Below are 23,116 nucleotides of genomic sequence, written 5' to 3'. Positions count from 1 at the left end.
GTACAACTAAATCAAAAGGTCATTACCCCCCCCCAAAAAAAAAAATCCCAACGCATTAAAACAAGTCTAATTGTGCTGATAATATTCCAGTGTCCCTGGCTTATCACAGACGCCATGATAAAGGTATTAAACCGTGGAGTCGGGGGTTACAGCGCCAGAAAGCGTAAGCAGGACAACTGCTATCGCCCAATATGTCGACGAAAGGCTTGGATCATTGGGGGGATATTCTGGTCGTCGCCGTTTACTTCTGTTTAATCCTTGGAATCGGAATCTGGGTAAGTGAACCTTATACGCAATGAACCTAAATTTTGATTGTCATCAAGGTGTACGTATATGCATGTATTAAGATTTTTACAAAAAAAAAAAATGAGTATTTTTAAAATCATGATATGTTCACTTTTTTCATGACATTAACTTGCTGTAATAAAGAGTTCTTCCTATATTTCGTGTAGACCTTGTGCAGACCAAACCGAGGGAATGTAAACAACTATTTCTTGGCAGGCCGCTCCATGCCGTGGTTTGCCGTAAGTTGATGTTTTTCATAAAACTGTTTCAAGTTCAAGGACACACTAAATCTAGATTTCACACGGTGATGATAGATCACTACTAAATTAATTAGCATACCATGCAATGATTGAACCTTAAGGCTATGCAGCTGATCAAGTGATGGCTTGTCGGTATAAAGCATTTTGAGATTAAGGGGTACATCGAAAAATCCTTTGAAATAGTTTTAAAGATAAGCAATTGAAAATACCCCCTCCAAAACAATATGTGATATATACTGATTTCTCATTAGAGATTGGGATATGCGCGGCTCTGTCTTCATTGCTTCTGCGACATGGCATATTTTATGTTTACATCAAGTAAACATTGCGACAGCTAACTAAACAGAAAGAATTTGTTGTATTTTATATCAGGAAGGATTTTTTTCACAGGTTGGGGCGTCCGTATTCTCCAGTAACATTGGCAGTGAACACTTCGTGGGTCTGGCCGGGGCTGGGGCTTCATCCGGAATAGTGTTGGTACTCTACGAATGGTTTGTAAGTACTTTAAACAGAATATGAATAAGGAACAATCATCTCCATACAAAACGAGACAAGAAAGCATATGTTTAATAAAACCTCGCTATCGGATGTTCTAGGTCATTTTCGAGATTTTGGCATGTTCCTGGGTGTTCCTTCCGGTGTATATTTCAGCTGGGGTAAGAACTTATTCAGATTACAGTTTTGCAGATTGTTCTCCAATCCATCATGTATATATACAATGTATGACACTGATGATAAAACGGAGCAGAATTTTATCGAGTCTGTATCCGGTTTTAACAGGTTTTCACGTTACCGGAGTACCTCCATCGGAGACATGGGCGGGGTCGGATCAGAGTCTACCTCAGCTGTTTGGCTCTCGTGCTCTACATTCTCTCCAAACTTGTGGTTAGTACACCATATTGCTGACTACTTCCGTAATAGGCGAAAACCAGTCACGTGATTTGTAGCTGTCAATTACTGTAATCTTTGTCACAGTACATACTTACAATGTAGCACACATTATTGTAATCTTTGTCACAGTACATACTTACAATGTAGTACACATTACTGTAATCTTTGTCACAGTACATACTTACAATGTAGCACACATTACTGTAATCTTTGTCACAGTACATACTTACAATGTAGCACACATTACTGTAATCTTTGTCACAGTACATACTTACAATGTAGCACACATTACTGTAATCTTTGTCACAGTACATACTTACAATGTAGCACACATTACTGTAATCTTTGTCACAGTACATACTTACAATGTAGCACACATTACTGTAATCTTTGTCACAGTACATACTTACAATGTAGCACACATTACTGTAATCTTTGTCACAGTACATACTTACAATGTAGCACACATTACTGTAATCTTTGTCACAGTACATACTTACAATGTAGCACACATTACTGTAATCTTTGTCACAGTACATACTTACAATGTAGCACACATTACTGTTATCTTTGTCACAGTACATACTTACAATGTAGCACACATTACTGTAATCTTTATCACAGTACATACTTACAATGTAGCACACATTACTGTTATCTTTGTCACAGTACATACTGACAATGTAGCACACATTACTGTAATCTTTATCACAGTACATACTTACAATGTAGCACACATTACTGTAATCTTTGTCACAGTACATACTTACAATGTAGCACACATTACTGTAATCTTTGTCACAGTACATACTTACAATGTAGCACACATTACTGTAAACATTGTCACAGTACATACTTACAATGTAGCACACATTACTGTAATCTTTGTCACAGTACATACTTACAATGTAGCACACATTACTGTAATCTTTGTCACAGTACATACTTACAATGTAGCACACATTACTGTAATCTTTGTCACAGTACATACTTACAATGTAGCACACATTACTGTAAACATTGTCACAGTACATACTTACAATGTAGTACACATTACTGTAATCTTTGTCACAGTACATACTTACAATGTAGCACACATTACTGTAATCTTTGTCACAGTACATACTTACAATGTAGCACACATTACTGTAATCTTTGTCACAGTACATACTTACAATGTAGCACACATTACTGTAATCTTTGTCACAGTACATACTTACAATGTAGCACACATTACTGTAATCTTTGTCACAGTACATACTTACAATGTAGCACACATTACTGTAATCTTTGTCACAGTACATACTTACAATGTAGCACACATTACTAAGTAAGCTTTGTAACTGTTGTTTTCAGAATCAAACGTTTAACACGATATCCATTAGATATTGTAATACCTTGTATGTTTTTATAATGTCACAAATTGGAGATTGTTTATTGATTGCATGTTTAAAGGGGAAGGCAATCCAAAAAAAAAAAATGACATGATAAATGATAGGATTAATTATATGATAAAAAAATTGCCATACTATTCTGTTGATATACGGCCTAGATAAGCTTCAGTACAAATTTGAAAAGGTTAAAAATTGAAACTTCCGCCATCTATAGAGGCTGCCATGATGTGGAACTCTTTTGTATTCAAGATCCCAAAAATCAATAATTTTATACGTCACACCGTCTGATCCGGTTTGATGAGATTCTAAGATATGCATGTGATATGTAAATTTTACGAATAAATAGGTTATTCGAAATTCCTGACCCAACCAAGTCATCTGAAAAGGAAATTTAAGACTATGTAAACTGTGGATTCATCATTTGCATGATGACAAGCTGAGGTTTGATACATTTGTACGAAAAAATGTGTACCGTCTGCCTAATCTGTTGTCTTAGCGGCGAGTAAATTAAAATATTTGATAAATTGATATTGATTTAATCGTTAAGCAAGGGTTTTTATTGTTAAAGACTGTCATTTACGATATCAGTAAGTAATACTTTATTCATAAAAGCAACAATGTGGTTAGGGTTGTCTTTCCCTTTAATGGTTTCAAAATGTTGCATTTAGTCTAAACCAGTGACTTTAATGTGTAACTTTGAAGAAACATCACCATATCTCCCTATATACTTAATTGCTTTGATTTCAATTAACAGGTGAGCATCTTTTCCGGATCTTTGTTCATACAGATGGCTTTGGGCTGGGACATGTATGCCTCCATCATCGCTCTTCTCGTCATTACCTGCATCTTCACAGTGTTAGGTAACAAAATCAACCTTGTACTTTTCTTTTAGAGCGAGAATGACCGTATAACTGGTATTTTACCGAGACGCAAATTTTGCAATTTGTTCATTTATGAGTGTATATATTTAGCGAGAGCTAATTTTAGCGAATTAATAATTCCAAGAAAGCTATCTATTACCTCCGATATGGAATAAATATTAGCGATATTCAATTTTTAGTGACCTCAACATTGTCGTTAATAATGCCAAAATTAAATCCTCGCTAAAAATTCTACTTACACGGTATAAGATATTGCAGCCTATGCTCCATATCCCACAACCATCGTACTTTCTTGTTTTTAAATTTTTAATTTTATTTTAATTGGGTGACGGTAAAACAAAGTTTACAATTTGACGCGTAAATTCCGTATTGACTGCCAGACGGTAAATTCAAAATGATATACAACATGACAGTGCAGTCAATACAACAATCCACAAGGTTCTGAAAGTAGACTAGCGTCCAGTGAATGACAGTGCAGTCAATACAACAATCCACAAGGTTCTGAAAGTAGACTAGCGTCCAGTGAATGACAGTGCAGTCAATACAACAATCCACAAGGTTCTGAAAGTAGACTAGCGTCCAGTGAATGACAGTGCAGTCAATACAACAATCCACAAGGTTCTGAAAGTAGACTAGCGTCCAGTGAATCTCCCTCCACAGGGCACGTTTGCCGAAATTTGATGATCAAATTCACCTAGTACATGTATCATCTGTTCAGCATCGAGAACTGATTAAGTGTGTTTTGTTTTTCTCTACCCCAGATCGATATCCGAACACCCGCATCCCCACAATCGTAAGTGCCCTATGTCCGAACACCCATCATAATGACTTTACCTGCTGTGTATTTTCAGGTGGATTAACGGCTGTGATGTACACTGACACGTTCCAGACTTCCGTTATGATGATCGGAGCAGTCATTGTCACTGCGTATAGTGAGTCTATGATAATTCACATGTTTTACAGGCTATAAATCCGTATTTACCTCTCCTCCATAGAAACATCCACAAACATTGAATTTAGAAATCATGAGAAAAGTGAATTTTTCAACATTTCCGCCTTAAGGAGCGTCAACATTTTCACTTTAAGGAGGTTCGTGCTTCGGTACGGTTGGCACGATCATCACGAATTAAAAATCATTTTTCCTTTATTCATTAGAAATGTATCTACATGTATCTTAAGCTTCCTGAAGAATTCAATCTCAAACATTAGACTTGGATCCCACAACATGTACATAAAACTTGCATATTGGCATACTGTTATTTTAGAAAATTTTAACTAAAGAGGACTCGTCCTTATTGACAACCTTGAAAATATGATCAGTCGGGAAAATGCTTGGTACCTTCCAGGTTTTCACGAGGTTGGTGGGTATTCAAACCTTCAGGCTATGTATATGAATGCCGTTCCTTCTGTTCGTAATGAAAACACCTCGTGCGGTTTACCAAAGGCAGACGCTTTCCATCTGTTTCTGGACCCCGTGGACAGCGACTATCCCTGGCCCGCCATCGTGATCATGTCAACTATCGGTGCTTTCTGGTATTGGTCTTGCGACCAGGTGTGTGCATCTTTCTCGTTATCATTCAACCTTTTCCGAAGGACATAGTAAAACGCTCGCTAAAACATAAAAATCAAACAAAATAATACCTGATTTTAGAATCTTGAATTGTACATGTATGGATATTTTGGTATTTAATGACTGCTTTGTTTTAATATTACTCGTTGCATCTTTTTTATTCATCTAACAGATGATAGTACAGAGGTCCCTTGCTGCCAAAAACCTTTCCCACGCCAAGGGGGGCTCCATTCTGACGGGATATTTAAAGCTCCTCCCGCTGTTCTTACTGATATTCCCAGGGATGATCAGCCGAGTCCTGTATCCGGGTAAGTTGTTTGTGTTGAGGCATCAAGAGGCATATTCTTGTTACAGGTTTTAAAAAGTTGTACACACAGAGAGAGAGGGGGAGAGAGAGACTAGAGAGAGAGAAATGCATACTCTCATATATACTTGTATATCCGTCCATATGCTTAAAATCCTACCAACATGTGAATAAATTATTGTAAAATACAGCGTAAAAAAGATCGCTTTGCAATTTCTTCTTGTATATATTTTTCATTTTTTGTATGGGTAGATGAAGTAGCGTGCACAGAGCCATCTATCTGTCAGAAAGTGTGTGATAATCCTGTGGGATGCTCTAACATTGCCTATCCTAAACTGGTGCTCGAACTATTACCTTACGGTAGGTGATGCAATAGTTTCGTTAATTCACTATGACAAGCATCACTTGTGTGGTACTGTTGCAAAGGAAAACCATAAAGTATCCGAAAGATGGCGCAGATGTTCAGTCACGGAAGTCTCATATGCATTCTGGGTATATTTTTTAGGATTACGGGGACTATTGATGGTGGTGATGTTTTCCGCCGTTATGAGTTCTCTGACCTCCATATTCAATAGTTCCAGCACAATTTTCACCATGGACATCTGGAGAAGGATTAGAAAAGAGGCCTCTCAGAGGGAGCTTCTCGTTGTGGGAAGGTGAAACTTTGTCCGTGTTGATACAATGTGTATATTTTCTACGTGCAGCAATTAACGACACCGCTGCAAACTTATTTATAAAATAAAATGATGAAAACTAAATTTATGTTTATATAAGTTAAATGAATACAATTTACGGTATAGAATGCAAGTTATTCTCATATTTTTTTAAAATTTAAATCCAAACAGTGGGGGAAATATACAGTTATATAGGGAGAAGAAATATAACTCAATTTTTTAACATTATAGACATTTTACAAGTCTCTTATTTTTAGGAATTTTATATTCTTACTTTTTACAACCAAATTAAGCCAAATCCACGCATCCAAATGTCCTTAATTAGTAAACATATTTTCTATACCAAATTTCACCAATTTTCAAATAAGATTTATTATCCTCATGCCAACGAAGTCGGAGATTTTACTGGTTTCACTTTACCAACTGTAAAATCTTTTAATACATTTGTTTTCTGTGCTGGACATAGGCATCATTGATATTGAATTAACTATTGATATTTCATACACTAAAAGCCGAGAAAGATCCTTATTGTTTTAGGGGTCACTACGTTACATATGAAGGTGATAAGGGGTTTTATCACAATGTAAATCCATCATGAGGTACAAAATACATCAATTTCAGTAAATTGCATATGAATATTGGAGGCAATCGTAAGATCCAATTTATTGACTTTTCAATATAGATATGAAAACTCGGCTTTAATTAGCTAAGGATGTAAGAAGGCGGGTGGGTATAAGGGAATACAACAATAATCACTATATGACCTTTACGATCTAATTATATCTTTAGCATTCACTGTCCTTCATGGATTTAGGAATTCTGGACAACCTAATTCACAATTATATTTCATAATTTGAATACCGAGTGCCATTAATGGATTTTTAGTACATAATCTTTTCAACGTAATACACAAAATTCTATAATATACATCGCATCTTGGAAATAAAAGAAAAAAATAAAATAGATAGGTAAAAAGATGAATATAGATATATATGGGGAATCCACTATCTTTAATTAATAAAGGTTCGTTAATAATGATTGATATATAATTTCTTTGTATCTACTTCTGTTGATTGTGTGTGGTACCAGCCTGTACATGTATGCATTGTTGCTTGATAGCGTGTGATTTTGGTTTTAGACTGTTTGTGGTGTTCATGTGTGGTGTGAGTATTCTCTGGGTCCCTATCATTAAATCTTCCTCTGGAGGGAAGCTCTTCACATACATGACGGCGGTGGAGGGTTACATCGCTGCGCCCCTAGGAGTTATTTTTCTATTCTCCATTTTCTGGACCAAGACAACGGAACCCGTGAGTCTCATTTTTGAAATGATACCTGTGACTGTTTTGGTGGCATGTTTGTTGATTTATATAGATATAGTTTTAGACTCAAAATAAATTGGCATTTGTAGTGAGTTGGATCTAAATCTTTGAACTTTTATTTTTCTAAATCAAGTTAAACTTTTTTTCGGCCTTTGAGGGTTTGATCTCCAGAGCGACTCAGAATTGGTTAAATTTCTTATTTATCCATATGTATAGCCTCATCAAATTAAAAATATTCTACTGTATTATAGGCAGCATTTTTTGGACTCATCATTGCAAACATCATAGGAGGTATACGTCTCGTGCTAGAATTCGTCTATCCAACGCCATCTTGCGGAGAATTGGATCAAAGACCGGCAATTCTGGCCAAGATGAATTACCTGTATTTCGGCGTGATGCTTCTCTTCATAACAGCCAGCATCATTGTAGCAGTTAGCATGTTTACTTCTCCGCGAAGCCTGGACGAGGTATATCACTCATTAATATGATTCTCTGTAGTAAAATGTTTCAAATTATCTAAGGAAATGTATAAATTTTATTTTTTTTAATTATACCCCGCTTCGTTCGTCCAAATATAAAACAATTATACTTTTAATGATAACATGAAACGTACACAGAAATGCTGCTAGCTAGAAAATTCATTTATTATCATTTTATTCACATCCACATATAACACAATAGTATAACACACCTTTCATAATCAGCGACATAAATAGACAATACTGCATAGTATACACGCCTTCAAACTACATTTACAGATACCTACTAGGTATTGTTCCAATGAGCGGTAGAATGATGCGACCTCCCATGTGACTGACCCAACTTATATACCTAAGCATAATCTTAAGAAAATATATAGTCTGAGGGTATGGACTGGGACGATTCACACCGGCGTGCTTCACGAAGCACAATTCCAAAAATGAAATTTATTTCTGATATTTACGTTCTACTAATCCCCAGCTGTTGAAATAGACGTACTATATTTACCAAGATTCATTCGCGCTTTGTGTACATCTGCAACGCATTTACGAGGAAATGGCTATCGTTACTATTTGTATAGATATCATAAGCAAAAACATCGGAAATGTATTATTTGTAAATATGTAACATGAATGTTGCACCATCAACGTACAAAACTTGTAATTTAAGAGTTCCGTTTTGAGATACTCGGATAATCGTTAGGGTCCGGAGTCTCTTGTTTCTGTACATTTCAAAGTAGATTCGTCGCTTTACAAAAGATATATATCTTGGATATTTCTTATTGTAACATATCCATGCGTCAGATCACATGTTTGTGGTAGAGAAGGCTGATTGCTATTTGCTAACACATCAGAATAAAATTTTATTAGGCGTTATTGTCACTTCTAGATTTTTTCGTGTCATTTTAGCGTCAGTCAAGTAAAGGGACTTATTAAAGTACACCCTGAAAGATATAATCTCTTAGATATTTTCACGAGAAAATGTCCATTTTTCACAAAAGAACCATATCTTTCGAAATATCCAAAGAAGTTCGTCTTACATTTGTACCATGTATACATGTACGTAACTGATATTTTTTCTCAAAATCAAGATCAAACTTTGTGGCCCAGTGGTTCTTGATACAAAAATTAAATTTTAAAGATTATTTTCTATTCAAAGACATGTAAATATGGTTTGCCTATTGTGGCCACACTTTTATGGCCATCATTTTCACAAACTTTATTGTGCTCTATATCAGAAAGCTTCCATGTAAATTAAATGGGTTTCCCCCCCCCCCCCCCCCGCTCTGTATCCCCATTTCATGATTTAACTAACTTTATTTTGTATATATCAACTTTTTTGGCACACTAGTTCTTGAGAAGAAGATTTTTAAAAATTTATCATATATTTACACATATGAAATACGGTTTCCCTTATTGTGGCAAAACCTGACACCCCGGGGGCCATGATTTCAACAAACTTGAATTTGAACTATGTCATAAAGCTTCAAACTTGAATCTGAACTATGTCAGGAAACTTCGATGCAAATTTGAACTCTTCTGGCTCAATGGTTTTTGAGAAGAAGATTTTTTCTATATAAATACATATAAAATGTGGTTTCCCCTAGTGTGGCCCCACCCGACCCCCAGGGGCCATGATATGAACAAACTTGAATCTGCATTGTGTCAGGAAGCTTCCATGTAAAGTTGAACTCTTCTGGCTCAATGGTTCTTGAGAAGAAGATTGTAAAAGATTTTTCCTATATAAACACATATAAAATATGGTTTCCCCTATTGTGGCCCCACCTGACCCCTGGGGGCTATGATATGAACAACTTGAATCTCCATTATGTCAGGAAGCTTCCATGTAAATTTGAACTCATCTGGCTCAATGGTTCTTGAGAAGAAGATTTTAAAAGTTTTTTCCTATATAAATACATATAAAATATGATTTCACTTAGTGTGGCCCCACCCGACCCCTGGGGGCTATGATATGAACAAATTGGAATCTGCACTATGTCATAAAGCTTTCATGTAAATTTGAACTCTTCTGGCTCAATGGTTCTTGAGAAGAAGATTTTTAAAGATTTTTCCTATATACACACATATAAAATATGGTTTCCCCTAGTGTGGCCCCACCCGACCCCTGGGGGCTATGATATGAACAAATCGGAATCTGCACTATGTCATAAAGCTTTCATGTAAATTTGAACTCTTCTGGCTCAATGGTTCTTGAGATGAAGATTTTTAAAGATTTTTCCCATATACACACGTATAAAATATGGTTTACCCTAGTGTGGCTCCACCCGACCCCCGGGGGCCATGATATGAACAAACTTGAATCTGCATTATGTCAGGAAGCTTCCATGTAAATTTGAACTCTTCTGACTCAATGGTTCTTGAGAAGAAGATTTTAAAAGATTTTTCCTATATAAATAAATATAAAATATGGTTTCCCCTATTGTGGCGCCATCCGACCCCTGGGGGCCATGATATGAACAAACTTGAATCTCCATTATGTCAGCAAACTTCCACGTAAATTTCAACTATACTAGTACAGTGGTTCATGAGAAAAAGATTTTTAAATGACCCCACCCTATTTTTACACTTTTGTGATTATCTCCCCTTTGAAGAGAACCTGGCCCTTAATTTGTGCAATTTTGAATTCCCTTCAACTAAGGATGATTTGCATTAAGTTTGAATGAAATTGGATTACTGTTTCTGGAGAAGAAGATTTTTAAAAAATTTCAGTGAATTTTTACTGATTTGCTATTATCTCCCCTTGGATAAGGGGGGTTGGCCCTCATTTGAACAATTTTGAATCCCCTTCACCCAAGGATGATTTGTGCCAACATTGGTTAAAATTGGCACAGTGGTTTTGGAGAAGAAGTTGAAAATGTAAATGTTTAACAGACAGACGGACACACAGACAGACAGACGGACAGCATGACAGACGACGGACAAAAAGCGATCAGAAAAGCTCATTTGAGCTTTCAGCTCAGGTGAGCTAAAAATGGATTGATTGAATATTGTTTAACGTCCCTCTCGAGAATATTTCACTCATATGGAGACGTCACTACTGCCGGCGGAGGGCTGCAAAACGGCCGATGTTCGGCGCTTATGGCCTTTGAGCAGGGAGGGATCCTTATCGTGCCACACCTGCTGTGACACGGGGCCTCGGTTTTTGCGGTCTCATCCGAAGGACGGCCCCATTTAGTCGCCTTCTACGACAAGCAAGGGGTACTGAGGACCTATTCTAACCCGGGTCCCCACGGGATGGGAAAATGGATAATTGACTTCTAATTAGTAAATGACTGTTAGTAGACTATCCTGTTTGTCTTTCTTGAAATACTACAATGAATGGTGAATGGAAATGTTACGGTATTCAAGAAGACTGATCAAATGATCAGACGGAATAAAGGTTAAACTTAATACTTCAATATCTTTCTCAGCTTAAAGGAGTCACATGGTGGACCCGATATGGGCGGGAAAAACCAGGGGAGGTAAACGAGGATGTTCAGTCTGAGCCACAATTCGAGGCAAATGAAAGGAATTCCAGTCAAGGTATGCAAAGTTCTCTCTCTATATATATATATATCTCTCTCTCTCTCTCTTAGTTTCAATTCAATGTAAATCCAAGGATATCAAAATCCCCAAGCAAATAGAGTGCACCAGTCTTAATTCTAAAATTTGAAAACGAATGGGGTCTATATGAAAAACATTCCTTGGCGCTTAGCTTTTTTCATTACAATCCTCTCGATAAAGTAATATTCAGAAGTTTGAAGAATTATAATAAACGTACAGTACAAGTATTGGCATTTTTTACTAAATAACAGAATAATACATGTTTCAAACACACCCAGATAACATGATAAAACGTTTTATACCAAGCTAGATCAATGTGTGTGTGGGTTTTTTTTTTTTTTAAGAAAAACATGGAATCAAACGCTTACTGTATAGAATACTTGACACTATTACAACTACTTTGAATCGCTCTGAAGTTATTTCACATAATTATCCATTTCTTTAAGATACGAATGTCGACGGAGCAGAGGACAGGACTATTTGCCAGAAGGTCCTGACCGTCCTCTTCGGACACACCGACGTCCATCAAATTGAAGAATTTCTTGTGGAGAAGCGCCGACAATTTCTTCACCAGGGCCAGAAATCCAAAGCTCTTCTCAACGTTAATGCTGTTCTGTTGTTAGTAATCATCGCATTCCTTACCGGATTTTTCCATTAGAAAAAGAAGCGGTTTTACTTTAAAGGCATGAACACTACTCAATGTCTATCTTGAACATTTTATTAACACTAGTTCTAATGCATATTTATCACGGACACTATACTAATCTTAGTACAAAGCTGATGCGAGTTGTACAGTAGTATCAGCCTTGTCAGGGCCGTAACTGCCGATGAGGCAGACGAGGCAACTGCCTCGTCTGATTTTTTGGCAAAAAAGAAAATAAAATTATATAAATGTTATATTATAGGATATATGTTTAAAATGAAGACAAGCACCTTTGTCTTTGACACCATATTACGATTCTTTACATAGTACAAATGAAACACAAACATGATAAATTGGGATTTAAAAAGTGTCATTTTCAGTCGTAAAGTCAATCGGCGGCCCCCAATCCCCTGCCTCCCCTGATTTAGAACCCTACTTACGGCCCTGCTTGTGCAAAGTTGTCTACAACACAATACTCTGGCATTAATGAAAAAAATATACTGTTTTACCCAGTTCTTCCTTGTCTCATTCACGTAAATTGTATCACTGTACTCCATGAGTATTTCCTCGTGTGTTGCTGACTTATGTATTCATACGATGTGATCATACTATTCATATACTGTAATTCAGCTGCAGTTCGTGTGCGAAATAGCCCCGGAAATTGCGTATACTCCGCTGTCGCGAATAAGCGGCGCGAAGCAGTTATTCTATAAATAAATTCATAAGGTGGGAAACAATTTGCAAAAAGTGTGACATGCACCAAGTAATATATACTAATAACATGCTTTACTATAACATTCATTCCTATGATAGGATTTATCGCTTGAAAAATACAGTTTGTAATTACGTTTTTAGGATTAATTTTAAGCAAGAACGTTAAACGTTATTATAGTCATAATGATTATGTTATTGAAAAAAAATAAGTATACTTCTCAGCCAATCATATTGCACGTTACATATGAAATTGTTCGCAAATAAAGCGTTTTCCATTTCCAAGAAAAGTAGGTTTACAATATTTAGTATCTATCTCTCACAGAATACCTCTACTCTTTTGTTGAAAGTAAGAGTGGTAGAAAGCAAATGATACTGACAATATTACATTAAGTCGGCATACTTTATGATAATCGTGTACAGTGTATTTTGTACAATACTTTTAAAAACCCACTTCGTGTGGGATTTGATCATAATTGTAACATTCACATTATTCTACTTTTGCGAATTCAAAGACTAGATAAAATCTAGTGTGCTTACTTTGTAATTGAAAATCCATCAGCTACGTTCAATGTATCCATTCGTCTCTAGGAGTGAAGACAATTGTTCTGTCCTTGATGATTTGTACACAAGGGAAACCAGGCACAACTATACCTAAATGTGTCTTCGAAACCACAAAGGGTGATCTCAGTATAGAAAATATTTTTTCGAAATACTGCACGTTATAATGGGATTCTTTATGGTAATGAATTCATAACATCGTGAAATAAAGTTCCTAGCAGTGGCGCATCACAGCAATCACTGTGTGTATTCTGTACAGATCTATGTGCATCGTGAAATAAAGTTCCTAGCAGTGGCGCATCACAGCAATCACTGCGTGTATTCTGTACAGATCTGTGTGCATCGTGAAATAAAGTTCCTAGCAGTGGCGCATCACAGCAATCACTGCGTGTATTCTGTACAGATATGTGTGCATCGTGAAATAAAGTTCTAAGCAGTGGCGCATCACAGCAATCACTGTGTGTATTCTGTACAGATCTGTGTGCATCGTGAAAGTTTCTAGCAGTGGCGCATCACAGCAATCACTGCGTGTATTCTGTACAGATCTGTGTGCATCGTGAAATAAAGTTCCTAGCAGTGGCGCATCACTGCGTGTATTCTGTACAGATCTGTGTGCATCGTGAAATAAAGTTCCTAGCAGTGACGCATCACAGCAATCACTGCGAGTATTCTGTACAGATCTGTGCGCTTTAATACACGTGTTTGTTTTACGTCCCTTCGAAAACTTTTAACTCATGTAACGAGACGTTACCAACAAATCTATAACCATAACGTCCAGGACCGTAGCAGAGGCGGGTTCCTTTTCGTGTAAAGGCTCTTTTAATTGCTGAGCGTTTACGAAAGAGTAGCCATAACCTAGTTTTACGTCACAGGTTTGACACGGCCAAGGTACGAGCGGGGCTCGAACTCACGACCTCCCGGTCCCGAAGTCAACGCTCTAACCGCTGAGTAACCACGACTGGTCAACTTGAAGCTAATTATAGTCCATAATTACAAAAACTGAAGCTAATTATAGTCCATAATTACAAAAACTGGAATGATGATCACATCTTTAAAGTTGTATTGCACAACGTCAGAAGTAAGTAAATCTTGTATATAATTTACAAGTCAACACAGGCTCTGTAGAGCTTTTTAACTGACTACATGTATCACAATCATATATCAAAGACAAAAGACACATAGCATGCATGTACATATAAACACAGACATATCACATGTTAACAACTTAGACACATAGCATGCATGTACACATATACACAGACATATCACAGATTAACAAAAGAATACAAATAAAATAAAAACATTTCATGCAAGAATATACAGATACAAAGGCATAAGATTTAGAGGATGAAATAAATACTACAAGCAAGAGTGGCTGTATATAAAAATCAGCAGTAAAATTCAAACAAATTCGCAATTTTTGTTGCAAATAATGCAAAAAGCACAAACTGTTTTAAATTAAAAAAAAAACCCGGATGAATAGTAATAAGAATTTAATGAACATAATTTGAATATGATTAAAATCAATAATGGTAGTAAATTGATAATATAAATATTTAAAATTTTACTGCAAGCAGAATTCACTAAGAAAATAAACTAGAAAAAGAAAGATTTTCTGAGCCATGCAAAAACACCACATAAAAGATGCATAAATAAAAAGAGCAGAAGTAACATATAAAGCTACGTACACTGGACCTAAGATTTGCGTGATTTACAGTTACGTGTGGGGCCATGCCAAGTGGAAATAAAACTTATAAAGTGATTTAAGGTGGTAAGATCCCTAGCTTCATTTGGCAAAGAGTTTAAGATCTTAGGAGCACTGTACCTAAAGAATTGCAGTCCATACCTGATTGTCCTGACACAGGACACAATGGCAGTGTTTGTGTATCTAAAACTTTTTGAAATGGATTCTAGTCAACGATCACGTGACTGTAAGTGCTTTGTTATGCGAAAAGGTGACGTTATCGTGAAGTATGATACCCTCATGTTAATTTCATTTTCAACGCTAATGTAAAAGACAATGTATAAATAAAGGCATTAGATTCAAACGACCACGCACAAGTCTTTTCCCTTTGTTGTTAATTTCTAGAGGAAGGAATTTCCAAAGTCCCGCAACGTCCTCTGTCTAGATTAGATAGGATGAGTTAAAGGCTGATCAGTAATTAAGAATTTGATCAAATTACAATAATCCATCTTGAGAAATTCTTTTTTGTGTTCAAAGTAATAGCTTACCCAAATCTGTTAAGGTTGATATTGTGATATTAGTACATATTACATTTAATTTTGATATCACTATTGACTAGTATTAATTATTTATTTATTTATCCTCTCTGTGACCTTATAATGATATTTAAGAGATTGATTTTGGGATAAATTAAGAAACGCATATCATTTAATAACTCTTAAAGTAATGACTTAACAACGATGCTGATTGGATGAAAAATTCGTTTGATTTCTTAAGTCAAAAAATTTCGTCCGGAGTTCATCTGCACTTTTCTCTAGAATGCGTCATGCGTCTTACCCGTTCTAATTTGAACGTTATTTATAGAACTGGAATTACCACACAAGCATTGTAAACGAAATATAATCGTTTGATTTTTTTTATTGCTACCAAAAATAAACCAAAGATATGGATAAAATACAGATTAATTTAAAGAAGCAAAACATATAGGCCTAGTGATGACGTGGCAAAATAGTTAACTTGATGACGAAGGGCACTGACCGATAGAAGTAGACATATTGCACAAGTTAATTCCCTGTATGTAATGTCGATAACATGACGGAGCGAGCGGCGACTTTTTAATGAAATTGAACTCCGTTATATGAGGCTCAGTCAACTAAGGCGATTTAGATGAAGAAGTGTGGGGCTTTTTACTTGATGTTAAAATGGGGCCGAGTCGCATTCCACCGTTCCTACGACACAACCAGTGTTCAACCTCTCCTCCAACACAATGCAACATACACCCAGTCACCACTTGTTCCCTTCCTTTATGTAAGGTGAAGATAACGAACAGTGATCAATCTCATAACTCCTACAAGCAATACAAAATAGATAGTTGGGCAAACACGGACCCCTGGACACACCAGAGGTGGGATCAGGTGCCTAGGAGGAGTAAGCATCCCCTGTTGACTGGTCACACCCGCCGTGAGCCCTATATCCTGATCAGGTAAACGGAGTTATCCGCAGTCAAAATCAGTGTGCCAAGAACGGCTTAACAATCGGTATGAAACACGTCAGACAGCATTTGACCCAATGCGAGGTTGTACTGACGAAGTAGATCGTTATAACGACCATAGAATTTGCGAAATGCCGACTTCAATCGAGACTGTTGAAATCCCTGTACCATCAACTTGTTTGTCAGTAGCTTACCTCGATTTAAAAACTGATTATACGCAGAACAAGCTCTTGCATATCGAATCAGTTGAGATATATAAACACCATATGCAGGTGATAATGGAATATTGCTACATAAATATGGGAAGTTGACGATGGAGAAGCTGAAATCATCCCGTTTGTCATACAGTTGAGTTGCCAGTTTGCCGTTAATGTCTACTTTCAATAGAATATCTAAATATGAAGCAGAAGTGGACGACTCTGTGGTGTCCTTTATTTCGAGCCCACAGGGATATATCAAATCGACATATGAATGAAAGGTATCATTGTTAATAGACAAAACATCATCGATATATCTAAAAGTCGAATTGAAGGCCACAGTGAGAGATTTTTTCTTCTCACGTAGAAGTTTTTGAATAAATTCTGCTTCATATGAATGTAAAAACAGGTCAGCTAACAAAGGAGCACAATTCGTGCCCATGGGAATTGCAACAGACTGTTGGAAGACCTGATCACCAAAGACCACGAAGATATTGTCAATGAGGAACTCTAGTATATTTTTTATTTCAACTTCAGAGTACTTGTGCGTGGAATCAGAGTGGTGTTTAACAAAGTAAGTTTTTGAATGACTGATCACGAGATATGAATATTTCCGTTTTCCGTTTTTGTTGAAGAAGTAACTGTCTATGATGTCAAAAAGTCTAGTCTTTAATTTATCATGAGGAATGGTCGTGTATAGTGTTGAAAAGTCATAGGTTTTAATGTTATTGATTTGGGAAAAATTCTGCGATTTCAAGTTTACTAAAAGTTCTTTAGAATTTTTTAGAATCCACATTTGATTAACACCACTTCTGGCATATGTAGTCGCACAGTAAGTTCGAAGTTTCTCCTTCACAGCTGTTAACATTTTCGTGAGGAGCAAAGATAGGGGCTTGGTAGAGCACTTACTGGATCCAGCAATGTATCTTTGTTTGTAAGGGTTTTTATATAGTTAAGGAATCCAGTATAGGTACGGTAACTCATATTCATTCGACCCATTGACTGAGATATTAAATGTGTCTAAAACTGAAGCATGGTTTTGAAGAATTTCATCTTTTGAAAGAGCAGTTGGAGTATATGTATGATTACCAAAAATGAAATTAATGCCAAGTTCGTTTAAAATACAGTTGTAATAATGAGCCTTACAAACAAAGACAATGTTGTTACTAACTTTGTCAGCTGGAACCAAAACATATTCCTCATGTAACCTATCTAATTCTTTTATCACTTCTGGTTTACTAAACACAGAAGGATAGATGGTACGTACTTTTGTTTTCATGTGTCTAATGCGGGATTTTAATATCCCTCTTATGCTTTTAACCCATTCTGACAATGTATCAAGTTCTTCTTTTTCATATTTAGCCCATCGTCTGGCATAATCTTCGACAGAACTCATAATAGAGATGAAGTTCTGTCGCCAATTATATCTAATTCAGCTTTTAACCATTGCATCTTTAATTTGGCGTATAATTCATTTAATTCTGAGCAGTAACTGTTCCTGACCCGAACACACAGACAGTTTTGTTTATTTTTCATTGTTACGTATATGTATTCCTAATTATAAAATTGAATTATCAGTTATCGACTTTATTGTTGTACACGAAGTGCAAGCAAGATATGTATCAATTTTCTCATAATCGGTTATTGCGAATGAAGGTGTATCGCAGAATAATGACCGCGGTATTCCTTTGATCTTTGCAATAACCGTGGTAGAATGAACAAGAACACCAAAAATGTAAAATGAATGTTATTCAATTTCACAGAGATATCTAAATTTTACATAAATTAGCTGCTTTATTTACTATTCTAACTAATGCACATAGATGTACCAACAACAAAAAGAGATGAGCCAAATCATTCGAGGTATGGTTTATAATCACTACTATCAATGTCCGATAGTAGATTCCATTTGCTTTGGCTTGATTACAGTGACAGTGTATAAGTAAAAAGTGTACCCGTGAAAACCGTATTAAACAGCCACACTTGCATTGCTTTGTTATAGTTCCCATGTTTCAGAACACATGCACTGTATCTTTGTGTATACGTTTTCTCGTTGATTTTCACGTAGTCTTTCTTTGCCGAGTGGGCAATGAACTGCGTTCGACCTATTTTATCACTCATCACTGCCCGATATTAGCCCACTCACAATGGGTCGGAAAGTCAAAATGGGCAAAATCTAGAGGAGGATGATAAGGCTTGGTATCGTTCCAAATGAGAATGGGTTGTCGAGTATATCTCTGTATACAACCCCCGAAAAGGCACTGTGGCTCCGATCTATCAAAATAAAAGAAGAGAAGTAATTAATTGAAATTAACCGATTCAAATTCTAATTTCATATGTATTTGTGTTCATTCTGCACAAGGTCGTAAGCAACACAACAGTTTCTAGATAGCGATATCACAAAGTAAGCTTGAGACTGACTGAGACTCTACTTCATATTGCAATGTAGACTTACGGACATCTTTCTATGGCGAAAAACTGGCCCTCGCCTGGTAGTTTAATGACGTTATACGTTATAGTGCCCACGGTTATATTTTCATAAGTCTCAAAATATCGATCTCTGAAACGAAATTAGATAGATCGTTTAATATGATGTATCATGAGGAAATTAGGAATAATTTATAAGAAAGTCAACACATGTTACTATTCAAAGTAAAGCATTAGAGAATAGTACTGACACTTTACAACAATTACAAATGAACGAATCCTGTCTCCGGCTAAAACTCCCAGCAGGCGTTTTCCCATCACTTGGAGTACCAGAAGAGGCTACCTGTGAGATAGATTCCGGAGAAACAGATACTGTGTTTGGAATATGGATTCTTCTGGACGGTACTGCATGCCAACCACTAAAATCCGCCTGTGACGCTGGTTTCTTTGCTTTGTTCTGTTGCATCTCGAGAAGTTTGTTAATATCACCAACCGACTGAAATAACCCCGGAAACATAGTCTTCACCGCGTCTTGGTCAGGCACATCACATCTACCAAAAGCTTTATCTAGTTTATTGTGTATATTTTTCTTTCCCCAGCCTTTTCGTAAGAGTCCCATTGCTCGCGGGGAAAATACAGGCTGTCCGTACTTTATCCTTTTTACATTTTTCAGAAAACGTGTGTTCCTCAATTTCTTCCAGTTCGGCCATCTTCCCGGCCGTTGTGATGTCGAACTGTCCAACCACAGAATCCCGAAAATGAACACTATGGAAATATGTTTGAAGTCCATATCTGAAATGCAATAAGTAATTTGAATTCTTGTTTTTATATAACAACAAAATATTTTTATCATTTCCGTTCGAGTTTATGATTAATCAATTGGGTATACATTCATTGTAAACACCACGCAATTGCCTCTGATTGGTTGAGTTGTGATGGTCAATTCTACGTACTATACATGCAACAACACTTTCCGCTCCATTTAATTTCACTCGAAACAAAACTTTTCGTCTACATTAGGAACTCTCTATATTTCTATTTCATCCAAAAAGGATTTTTGACAACGAAATTTAGAGAAAAAAATGAAATGTTTTCTTAAGTTATATCTGAAATGAATACAAAAAATTTCATTATTAAAACAAACGACTTTAAATTGCACTATATAAAATTTCATTGTAGATATAACAATACGTTTCTCTCTCCCCCGTTTTTTTCACAATGCAGGAAAAAAATATCAGCATGACTTGTCAAACAAATATCTTAATTATTTTATATAAATAGAATATTACAAAACATACAAAACCAAGACAATGTTCTATTTCATGTGAGGGGAGACTTACCTGCGTAAAGTGTAGGTGTCCACTAAATAAAGCTGTGTTTTATTTATAATTTGTGCTGGTAAGCCACATGACGCTAGATTGATGGCTTGACGTAGAACCGCCAACACCGATTTGTCCTCTGGCATATTGTGTAGACGAATATGGTTATTATGTTTAATTCTCCACACATGTGTGTATTGCAGAAAAACTGCACCTCAGCGATGACAACCACAAGTATAAAAGTCGCCACAGAGTAGTCGTCAGAATTAATTACTCAAGACACCTGAGGTCATGATTTGGCCAAGTATTGAAACGATGTGTAGTCAATGTGTTTAAAAATTCGAAGTTACAGCATCATGCAAAAATATGACAACCCTGGGATAATTATACAATGACCATTTTTAAAGTACATCATGGTGAAGTCTAAATTTATTGGGTAATTTCGATACAAATCACGATGGCAAAGTTTGTATTTACTAGGTAAGATCGACATAAGTTACGATTACCAAATCTAGATTTACTGGGCAAAGTTAATACAAAATACGACAACAAAGCCTAAATTTACTTAGTAAGTTCAATATGTTTTAAGATGACAAAGTTTGTATTTACTGGGTAAGATCAACAAAATACAATGGTGAAGTTTGAATTTACTTAGTAAGGTTGATACAAATTAAGATGACAAAGTTTGAATTTACTTAGTAAGGTCGATACAAATTAAGATGACAAAGTTTGAATTTACTTAGTAAGGTCGATCCAAATTAAGATGACAAAGTTTGAATTTACTTAGTAAGGTCGATACAAATTAAGATGACAAAGTTTGAATTTACTTAGTAAGGTCGATCCAAATTAAGATGACAAAGTTTGAATTTACTTAGTAAGGTCGATCCAAATTAAGATGACAAAGTTTGAATTTACTTAGTAAGGTCGATCCAAATTAAGATGACAAAGTTTGAATTTACTGGGCAAGATCGACACAGATTACGATTGCTATATCCTTTGTAAGTTAATGGACTCAGGAGTGACAATTTCTCTATCTGGTACACACGTCACGTGTTCTTGCACGAATTCTCAGCAGAAGCATCAAGTAAAAGGAAGCTTATAAAATAAGCTAATAAACGTTTCAATTTCACCTTCTTTATGTCATCAGCACGTCTAGTAACCATACTAGTGGATGTGTCTTCCTTAGGGCGATCAGTGTTACGGTTTTTGATTGATATACTTTTTTCAATTTTTCTCCAAAATGCATGTGTTTTATCCAACAACAAAGTTGGTAAACATGTTCCCCAAGTGGTTCAGAATATGAAAATGTGAAGATAACGAACAGTGATCAATCCCACAACTCCTAGAAAGAATACAAATTTGAGAGTAGGACAAACATGGAGATCTTTGTGTCAAGGAGGAGTAAGCATCCCTTGTCGACAGGTCACACTCGCCACGACCCCTATATCTTGACCAGGTAAACGGAGTAATCCGTAGTCAAAATCAGTATGGGGGGGAGAGAGAATTCAAAGATGGTTGAATGGCTGGAAGTTTTTTTTTTTTATATTCTTCAAAATAGATGAATGCATCGCACATATGTTCTTACAGTTGCTTCAAAGAGTGTATTTACTGCGTTGCACTTTTACATGAGCGTCCAACTTGGTTCATTGCAAACTCTTAGCATAGGTATGAATTATAACGATTTTTTGTATGTCTTTATGGTCAGTCCCCTGAATATTCTAAACCACCATCAATTTATGAAACTACAGAGTACAGAATTACGTATTGCTCTTTCCAGCATCTTCCACCCGAATATGAAATGACGTATTGCCCTTCTCCGTTTCTCTAATCAGAATATAAAATGAGTATTGTCCTTCTCCGTTTCTTCACACAGAATATGAAATGATGTATTGTACCTCTCTGTTTCTTCAAATACAGTACAAAATGACGCATTTCCTTCCTCTGTATCTCTATACAGGATTCAGAATGACGTATTTCTCTTCTCTGTATCAACAGAGTATAGAGTGATGCATCAAATTGCCTTTTCTGTATCATTGAATAGAGTGCAGAGGGATGTTAACAGAATCACGTATTGGTCATCACTGTAACCCCAAACACAATACAAAATAGCGTATTGGCCTTATCGACATCTAGCAGAATGGCGTAATGCCCTTCTCTGAATCTTCTAACAGAATGACGTAATGTCCTTCTCTTCTAACAGAATGGCCAATCTAATTAAAATCAGATCCTAGGATACATTCACAATCGCTATAATAGGATCTGACATAACCCCATAGGAGGTCATGTCCGCATGACCTTTTGCTTGGAACGGAGGAAAGGGCGAGGTGTTCCGATTGTATACATTCAGGGGGTTCCCGGCAATTCGTAAACAAGTAGTAAACGCTTTCCCACGAAGTTTACTGCACACTATAAAATTGTTGTTCTCACATAAGGAATTCTAAACTTTCGCAATAATGCCGAA

The 23,116-nt window shown here is 36.3% G+C and overlaps 2 protein-coding genes across 2 annotated transcripts; one reads left to right on the top strand and one right to left on the bottom strand.

The window, feature by feature from the left end:
- The first annotated feature begins 97 nt into the window (after positions 1–97).
- Positions 98–13,291, top strand: LOC125649800 (sodium/glucose cotransporter 4-like). The gene is made up of 15 exons (XM_048877595.2): positions 98–275; positions 453–524; positions 936–1,040; positions 1,142–1,201; positions 1,326–1,430; positions 3,585–3,690; positions 4,563–4,643; positions 5,058–5,263; positions 5,454–5,589; positions 5,838–5,945; positions 6,091–6,241; positions 7,398–7,566; positions 7,830–8,045; positions 11,489–11,600; positions 12,068–13,291. The coding sequence occupies exons 1-15, from the start codon at positions 192–194 to the stop codon at positions 12,277–12,279; spliced, it is 1,923 nt and encodes a 640-aa protein (XP_048733552.1). The 5' UTR covers positions 98–191; the 3' UTR covers positions 12,280–13,291.
- Positions 13,292–18,639: 5,348 nt separating this feature from the next.
- Positions 18,640–20,694, bottom strand: LOC125649836 (uncharacterized). The gene is made up of 4 exons (XM_048877657.2): positions 20,677–20,694; positions 19,588–20,128; positions 19,365–19,469; positions 18,640–19,183 (listed from the first exon to the last, which is right to left on the bottom strand). Exons 2-4 carry the CDS (start codon positions 20,124–20,126, stop codon positions 19,030–19,032), a joined length of 798 nt encoding a protein of 265 aa, XP_048733614.2. The 5' UTR covers positions 20,127–20,128; positions 20,677–20,694; the 3' UTR covers positions 18,640–19,029.
- Positions 20,695–23,116: the final 2,422 nt, after the last annotated feature.

Source organism: Ostrea edulis, chromosome 5 (assembly GCF_947568905.1).
Source record: "Ostrea edulis chromosome 5, xbOstEdul1.1, whole genome shotgun sequence".
Taxonomy (NCBI): domain Eukaryota; kingdom Metazoa; phylum Mollusca; class Bivalvia; order Ostreida; family Ostreidae; genus Ostrea; species Ostrea edulis.
This window is presented reverse-complemented; position numbering and strand designations above follow the sequence as displayed.

Excerpts from the sequence above, each read along its gene's own strand:
- LOC125649836 (XM_048877657.2), bottom strand. The coding sequence starts at position 20,126 with ATGGACTTCAAACATATTTCCATAGTGTTCATTTTCGGGATTCTGTGG. Across the intron at positions 19,470-19,587 it reads ATTTGTAATTGTTGTAAAGT|AGATCGATATTTTGAGACTT; the intron begins GTCAGTACTATT and ends ATTTCGTTTCAG. Across the intron at positions 19,184-19,364 it reads TTCGCCATAGAAAGATGTCC|ATCGGAGCCACAGTGCCTTT; the intron begins GTAAGTCTACAT and ends TTATTTTGATAG.
- LOC125649800 (XM_048877595.2), top strand. The coding sequence starts at position 192 with ATGTCGACGAAAGGCTTGGATCATTGGGGGGATATTCTGGTCGTCGCC. Across the intron at positions 1,041-1,141 it reads TGGTACTCTACGAATGGTTT|GTCATTTTCGAGATTTTGGC; the intron begins GTAAGTACTTTA and ends CGGATGTTCTAG. Across the intron at positions 5,590-5,837 it reads CAGCCGAGTCCTGTATCCGG|ATGAAGTAGCGTGCACAGAG; the intron begins GTAAGTTGTTTG and ends TTGTATGGGTAG.